General features: G+C 38.8%; 1 protein-coding gene and 1 non-coding gene across 2 annotated transcripts; both read right to left on the reverse strand.

Annotated features, from left to right (window-relative positions):
• TRNAT-CGU lies at positions 1,856-1,927 on the reverse strand. Its single transcript has one exon. It is a non-coding gene; the product is annotated as a tRNA-Thr (tRNA).
• On the reverse strand, positions 2,283-8,475 carry LOC18776670 (protein LONGIFOLIA 1). Its single transcript, XM_007210850.2, has 5 exons — positions 6,966-8,475; positions 6,599-6,669; positions 4,026-6,071; positions 3,776-3,926; positions 2,283-3,324 (listed from the first exon to the last, which is right to left on the reverse strand). Exons 1-5 carry the CDS (start codon positions 7,111-7,113, stop codon positions 2,492-2,494), a joined length of 3,249 nt encoding a protein of 1,082 aa, XP_007210912.1. The 5' UTR covers positions 7,114-8,475; the 3' UTR covers positions 2,283-2,491.

Below are 8,560 nucleotides of genomic sequence, written 5' to 3' on the forward strand. Positions count from 1 at the left end.
GTGGTTTTGGGGACTGGAGAGGTAACTAGACTTTTTGGCTTATGAGTTGGCTCCCTAGGTTATCCTGTTATAGAATTCTCGTACTCTCTCTCTCTCTCTCTCTCTCTCTCTCTCTCTCTCTCTCTCTCTCTCTCTCTCTCTCTCATGCATTCTGATCGAGATGCATGCCAAACTATCTGTACCTCTTTAATAATTTTAGCGCACAAACAATTAGGGCTGGGTAGCCCACAAGTTTAACTGCTTCCTTGATATATATCTCTGTCTGCACCAATATTGTAAAGCAAGATTTATAATAAGCATGGAAGAAGGCACCATACAAGACAAAAAGAGAAAAGGAGAAAAAGAAAAGAAAAGAAAAGAAAAATTATTGATTAAAGGGTTTGGAATCTGCAACTCTTCTGAGAAGGAAAAGGAAAGAACAAGAGTCCACAGGCAGAAGAAGCAGTCTGTCTGTCACTCAGCAGCTTTCATGCTGCAGCGGCAGCATTATGTCACAAGATCCAAGAAACATTAAAGGACACCCCCAACCCCAGTTCTCTACCCTAATTCCCAATTGTTATTCATTTTATATGTGCCCTCGTGGCATCACACAAATGGCTTTGCTAAATTGCTTTGCCAGTACGTGCTACCTACTTGTGTTGTGTGGTCCTCTAGCCTCTCTTCTTACCTACAGAGTAGACTACATAAAAATGGATATAAAGAGAACAAAAAAACTCAAATATTTTTCTAACAAAAAAACTCAAATATTTTTCTAACCCTTCTTTTTCTTATTTCTTGTTTTAAATTTGTTGAAAATATATATATATATATATATATAAAGCTTTTGATTGAAATGGTCCTCCAATTATTGTTCGGGTTTCATTTTGGTCCAAGAACTAAAATTTTCATTTCAATAGTCCTCCAACTCTCCATTTAATAACAAAACGGTCTTACCATCAAATTCTGTCAATTGTTCCATGAAATCGAGGGGCAATACCCTCTTCTAAAACCTGCATAGCCATCTCTCCTCTCCTTCCCCTTCCTCTCCCTCTCCCCTCTCTCCCCTCTGCCCTATCTCCCTCTCTACTCTCCTTGTTCTCTCTCCCTCTGTTCTATAAATGTTGGATTCCTCCAAATTTGAACCATGCCAAATGCTTTTCAAAGTAGTTGAGCCCATCCAGAAAGAGGGACTGCCCAAAAAAGAGGAATAGAGTGGGTTTGTTCTTTTTAGAGAAGGCTACTGCCCAAAAAAGACTGTTTTGCACTTCGATTTCACGGAATAATTGACAGACTTTGACGATAGGACCGTTTTGTTATTAAATGGATAGTTGGAGGACTATTGAAATGAAAATTTTAGTTCTTGAACCAAAATGAAACTCGAGCACTAGTTAGGGGACTGTTTCGATCAATAACTCTATATATATGTGTGTGTGTGTAAGGAGGAGATTAATGGAATGTGCGTAGAGGCATGCTGATAGGTACTCCTACTAAGATTTATGGGATTTTGGGTGTGGTCCTCTAACAACTGTACATGCTACTACGCTGGGGTAGACAAGGACCACATTTGATCATCCATCCGTGGTCTTACTCATATTGGTTTAATTTTCACTTTTCAATTTAGGTCTCTTTACTTTACATGGTTCACATTCAAAACCAATTAAGTCCTATCCATAGCAAATTAATAGAAAACTAGAACCGAATAAGAAAAAAAAAAAGAAAAAAAAAAAGAGGTAGTGTTAGGGTTTAGAGTTGGTTTTTCGTGGTTAAATTCGTGCGGCCTAAAAGCATTTTGGTTTGGGTCGTGTTGTGGGTGAAACCAAAATTTGGGTCGAAGTCCGGTCCGTTAGATAATAAAACCAAAATTTAAAAAATGGAAAGCCCCCGGCGAGGATCGAACTCGCGACCTTTCGCTTACGAAGCGAACGCACTACCACTATGCTACGGAGGCTTGTTGTTAGGATTACACTTTATAATCTACTTATTCGCATTCATTAGTTCACTATAACTTTTTTCCAAATTACTAAACGGAAGCTATGTGTGCATGCAAGCAAACTCACAAACCTGAAGACTTGGATTGTTCATTTCATTAACATATTTTTCCTTCGTTTATTACTAGAGCTTCAGCTGTGGTCACACTGCTTTTTGCTGACCTTCAATACTGGCAGGGTCCAAACAAGCCATTTTACTGATACTTTGCTCAGTCTTACTAAGATGGGGAGACCAGCAAGAATGATTGCATAAAAGAAGATGACAAGATCAACGCAAACACATAGCTTCTTCGAAACAATGAAGGAGACGGAAAGTGGAGAGGAGAAAAAGGGATCTTATAAATTGATCTTCAAATATACGTTTATCTTTTTAAGGACTTTGACAAGTTAAACTTCTTTACAATCTAGCATTCAGAACTGTAGATCTTACACACATTTTATTATTGTGCCACTGTGCTCGTCACCAAAAAAAAAAAAAAATTAAATCACAACAGTAAAACGGTAAGGAGAAGAATTAGAAGACACTATTTAGCAAACAGCTGCCTACGGCGCCTAGCTGGTTTTGCTCGCAAACTAGCTGCCTCACCAACAACGATTTCGTCAACCAAATCCTTGAAGATCAGTCGTTCAACGTCTAACACTACACCAGACAAGTCACCATGGAAAACTGTCCAACTTTCTGACCGATGCATCACATCCTCACACAAAATGCTTTTCAAACCATCATCCTCATCCTCTGAGCTGCACTCCAATTTATTGGTTTGCAGTTGTTCTATCTCGCAAGACAGTTCCTTCAGCAGCTTTTGTGCATTAAGGGTCTTCTTGGCCAGTTTGTTAGGCTTCAACCATGGCTCAGGAGGGATGCCAACTAAATCCAACTTGTCAACAAGAATTTCATTGACTGCATCAAATATGAGTTTTCGATGAAATTTCTCTCTCCCTTGATTCGCATGGGTTACCTTCTCAGGGATGCATTCTTCTTTTGCAAGCAAACTGCTTGCCTTGGTTTGCTCCAAAACATAAAATAACTCGGGGTTGATGGGATGGCCTGAGGGATGGAGCTGAAATGTTGTCAAGCTGGAGCCAAGGTCTCTGAGTAGGAGACCTGAAGCTAACAATATTTCAGAAATGTATCTGTGGTCTGGATTTGTGTTCTCACAGAGTGATGCAATATAATCTGTTCTTGCTTCATCGTGATTTGAGTTCAATCGTCTAAGCTTCTGAACTAGATTTTCAATGTTTTTCAGTTTCTTGCGATTGATTTCCGAGCTAAGACCAGCTCCCATGCTGTCAAGCTTATCTGCAGGGTTCCATTGCTCTTCACCTTCGCCGTGGTTAGAATCTTCAGCACTCTCACCTGTATGCCAAATAAGTATTGAAGTCATATTTGGTGAACGAGGAAAAGACTCTTTCTAGATCAATTTTGTTCACCACCATCAATCGTAGTGAACCACACTTTGTGTAACGTATTACATCATGATTAATTAACTGTGATTAATGTGTATGACTGCATTTAAAAGAAAAGGTTAACCATGATTAATGTGTGTGTCATGCATGTTACATGGAGTGATAATAGTAGACCATGGTCAATGGTGGTAAAAAAAAAATAGATAGCTTGGCAATCAAGAGATCATTCACTTTGGCGAGGAGACAGTCAAATAGACCACTTATAGTGAAGGATCATTGGCCCCCTCCTTGTGTTAGGAATATAAACAAAATTTGGTAACCACTAGTTCGACTATATAATCTTTCTAGTGAGATGATCAGAATGTATTCTCTTCTATTTTAGAAGAAAAGTTAAACTGTACCTTGGTGGGCATTTGGCATCTGCTTTACAGGAGATGGTGCATCATCTCTATATGCTGAGACATCAAGAACAGAGACGGGACTAGGATGTTCTGGAGCAACTGTAGCCAGTTCCGCAACAGATCCATCTTCTTCCAACCTTGGAGTTGATATCTGAAAAATCAACACAAAAATAAATAAATTCCATATATAAACTAAATTTTCAAAAGTGGATGAGTGGAAATAGAAGATTAAAACCAGTAAAACACCTACTTGCTGCATTGAACTGGAAGCCAAATACTTGGCAGCTTTCAAAGATGGACTCTGGCTGTCATTTATCTCAGTAGCTCGAACATTACTAGTGATTTCCATATCAAGGTCATCTCCTTGGAAACTCAAAGTTCTAGATTCATTACTTATCTCACTCAATTGGTCATCACTTTGCTGCAAGTTGGAAGATTTTGATCTGAGTTTTCCACCTGGTGAACCTGACTCTGTTAATTGCCTGCTGGATTGCCTTCTGGACTTTTTTGAATCAGATGGGGGGGTAGGTGGACGAGATGGCTTTCCCAACTCAAGCTTCTTCTGTTGTAGTCTTGGGCTCACGGATCCTGAGCTCTTTACTGAATTTGTTACAGTGATTTCCTTTGGCACAGATTGTGTTGATCTTATATTCCTGCCAGTTGCTTTTTTGTCAGTGGAACTGACAGCAGAGTCCTTCCGACTGTTTTTAGGATACTGATCTTTAACTGTTCGGCTGCTAGTTGAACCCCTCTTATTATCTATTATTCCCCCTCTCTGAAGAGTTTGGGCATCAGAAAGGCCATCTATTGAAATTAATGATGAAGTGGGAATGCCAGATTTTTCAACAAGTTTTGCAGGTTTCATGATGACAATTGGGGATTCAAAAGTCCTAGAGGAAGCGGAGCCTCTAGTTGTGGAAGAAATTACATGGTTGCTTGTGTTTCTTTGGTTCACTGACCTTGAATTTTGACTGGAACTTGTATATTTTGATTCATTGTCTTTTTGAGTTCCAAAATTTGAAGCTTGTTCTTCTTTTTTGGTCTCTAACAGCCCTTTTGCTTGCATTGCTTCCAGAATCTGTTTAAGAGCTCTGAGATCCTTCCCAGATTGTTTAAATTCCAGATCTTTCAATCTCTTCTCAATCTCACTATAAACAGAAGGGAAGGAGTCCGGAGTCCTTACTTGAACTTTAACAGGTTTGGAAGATGGTTTCTGAGAACCTCGACTTCCATCCTGCATTCTCCATGGTGCTGGTTCAATTGGAAACCTTGAACTTGAAATAGGTCTCATAACCAAATCTGGATTTTTCCACCGTGGTGATGTTGGGTCTTTCATAGAATTTCTTGTGGTGTTAGAAATTTTCATAGGCCTCTGCAGATTATTTGTCTTCAGTGATTTTGAAAAAGGATCAAAATCTTTAACCGGGCAGGTTTTAATCAAGTGACTATCACTAGTCAAGGCAGAATCTGGCAAGGTTTCCAAACCCATCAACTTTGCTACAACACTAGGAGGCCGATTATGAGTTCCGGATGACTGAGGTAGATTAGGGTCTCTGTCATTTGAGTTGCCACTATTCTGAAAACCTTTTGAAGGGTGATGTGTTTTTGAATCAGAGTGGTAACTCCGCATTGAACCTTCTCTGCTATCCAGTGAAAGTCTTGGCAACTCTTTTAGCTTTGGGGTTGATTTGGAGGTATCTCTTGAATCCAAAGACAAACGATTTCTCTCTCTACCATCATAAGAAAAACGTGGAGCATCCTTTGAAATTGTATGCCATGAACCATCTTTCGATTCATATGATGATCTTGGATGATCTCTGGCATCGTCATCATACCAAGGTGCTTCTCGAAGTTTAGCAAGAACTCTAAGAGATTCCTTGAGGTCAGCAGGGACATTTTGCTTCCCATTGATCCCAACTCCATTAGATCCTTCCACTGATTTGGACAGCTGTAAGGGTCTTGGAGAGTCCCTATGCTTCACTGCACGACCAGCTGCTTCCTCTTTGGTTGCAGTTTTAACTGAAAGTCCCCTGACTTCCCTATGCATAGAGTCCTTCACCACATCCCGGAGATCAAAGGATTGCCTCCCTAGTTTAGGGGATGTACTTGATTGAGTCACTGGGTCCCTTGGGGGAGTTTCAGGAAAAATGATTCTGTCAAAGGAAGAGGTTCCTGGTTGAGCTGTCTTGTTATAGTCCACAGATGATAAGGAAGAACAAGTGGATGAGAAAGAGGCTCTTGATGATTCAGTTGAGATTCTTTGTTTCTCATTAATACTCTTGTTCAAATTCATTTCCTGCAATTACAAGTAGTACAAATTCAGATTCAGTACCATAAAATCTGCTAAAATGACAGAGAAACCTATATTGATGGTTTCAAGTTCCATTCCAGAATCAGCAGAAGCTGGGATATACACACAGCCCTAGCTAAGAATTAGGAAAAATTACACCTAGTGTACTAGGCATCCCTCGATAATTGAATTTGAATTGGTTTGTCATTAGCATATCCTCCATGCCAAATTCTAAGATGATTCCAGCTTATGATTCTCACCTAAAAACTGTATAAAGCTCAAGTTTGAAAGTACTTTCAAATACATTAAGAAAATTTTAGATCGAATAGTAAATGATATCTGGTTGATGTGAAATTAGTATGTCTAACAAGTACAATGAGAATTTGCTATCCAACAGTGAGTTTGAAACAACATTGATTCCCTAAAAAAAAAGATATCGAAGGATGTAACATACCAAGGTGTATTTCAAATTTAAGACATAATCCTCAAATTTGTAAACAAAAAAATGGAGTCATCGAGTAGAAAATTCTTACAGCTACTGTCTGACGATGGTATGCATTGTTATACTCCCTTTCCAGGCCACCATTTCTGAAATGGGAGTTCCCTATGAAAGAAAGGAATGCATTAGACGTTATAGGCCGCAATGCTGAAAGTTCAATCATTAAATTTGCAAACAAGACAAGATAATATAAAGAATAAAAGTCAATTATCAATTGGCAGCATGCATAGAAATGCTGTTCAAACATATGCAATAGTTTTAGAATAAGTCATAGAATTTTTTTTCAATTCATGATGAGATTTGTGATAGAGTTGGATTGAAACACTGAAGTGCAAGAAACCTTTTATGATATTATCATTAACCACAAGTAGTTTAATATGCATTCATCAATAAGAAATTACCTGGAGGAGGCCTCCTGTGGTGGCTAATTCGTCTACCAGTGAGTACATGGTGACGATCGAAAATTTGAAAAATCCCGTTCATGCATCCTATTTGCTTCTGCAAATCTGGGTTATCATCAGCTAAAGAATGCAGAAGTTTTGCAGCCATCTCTATGTCCTCTGACCAAGACAATTAATTACTCCCACTTCCTAAACATCCATCTACTGTTCTATCTTCAAGCTAGAGTTTTACAGCTTCTGAGCCCCCATATGAATCTAAAGCTCTTCAAAAATGCCGGAACCAAATTTTACAATACGCAATTCACAACTTTCAATGACAAGCCAGAATCAAGAATCAGTAATTTCACACACACCTCTAAACCCTCTGAAACCAATTTCAGTGTTTTCAGGCAATTGCAATTTCTCCAGCAACTCAATTGACAAGCTGCAAAATTGGGACACCCCCAGTGTCCTTGATACACACTGACACCATTTACCTGCTTAAGTACAAGAAATATCTAAATTATCCTGCTTTTGTTCCTTCCCTCTCAACAAAATGCAAAGCCAACAGCTCAATTGCAGCTCTTTCAATTTCATTCATGTAATCTCAAAAACAGCTTCCCAACAGAAGTTAACACTAAATCAAGTTACCTACTTATTACTCCTCAACAAGACCCCAAGAGTCTTCTCAAAACTCACTATCTCCAGCTAATTACAGCTCAAAGAAGATAAATTTTTTCTTCATCGAGATGCCACCAAATAAAAATGGTCCTTTTTCAATCAAAGATCCCAACTTCCATAGCATTTCCTCTTATAACATGGATACCCTTTTGGGTTTTCCTCAGATTTTCCTCAATCTCAACAGTGTGCAAGAATTAAGTAAAGAAACCAAATGTAAAAGTAAACCCAGAAGATCAAATCCAATCTAATGAGTGAGCGAAAGAAACCTTGTTGGGTTTCACAGAATAAACCAGACAAAGCCTTGTGTGAGAACCACAAAAGGGCCTAAGAAATTGGAGGGGACCCATTACAACAATAAGCACACAGCATCCAGAGTTATCAAAAACATTACCTTCAATTGCCTAAAAGAAACTAAAACCAATGCAACGTGTAAAGGAATCTTTTGGCGATCCAACATGAGATGTTTTCCTCAAAGAACAAATGGGAAGACAGCTATAACAGATGGGAAGGTTTGTTGTTTTATGAAAATGTTGCAATGTGTCAACCAAACTTCTTGTGAGAGTTAAGGACTTTAGAGTTGGAAAAAATAAAAATGAAAAGTTTTCCTTTTTCCTGGAGAGAGAAATTAAGAGTTGCTTGAGTGTATGTGGGTGAGATGTATTTTAGGCTGCCTCTCTCTCACATCCATGTGGGATGAGGATGTGGGTGGGTCTAGAGCTGTCTTCAAGTGCATGTGATATTGTCAGGGGAGAGATAGAGACGGAGAGAAATTTTATATATTTGGAGTTGCATGGAGGAAAGGGAAAGACTTGTACCTGCAAACTCCCAAGTACCAAGTGCCATCAGAATCCCTTCTTCAAATACTTGTCATTTGCTGATTTACCATTATACCACTTGGTGCAAAGTAGAGAAGCTCATCTCATTTTATGACAAAT

This window comes from Prunus persica, chromosome G5 (assembly GCF_000346465.2).
Source record: "Prunus persica cultivar Lovell chromosome G5, Prunus_persica_NCBIv2, whole genome shotgun sequence".
In the NCBI taxonomy this organism is placed as follows: Eukaryota; Viridiplantae; Streptophyta; class Magnoliopsida; order Rosales; family Rosaceae; genus Prunus; species Prunus persica.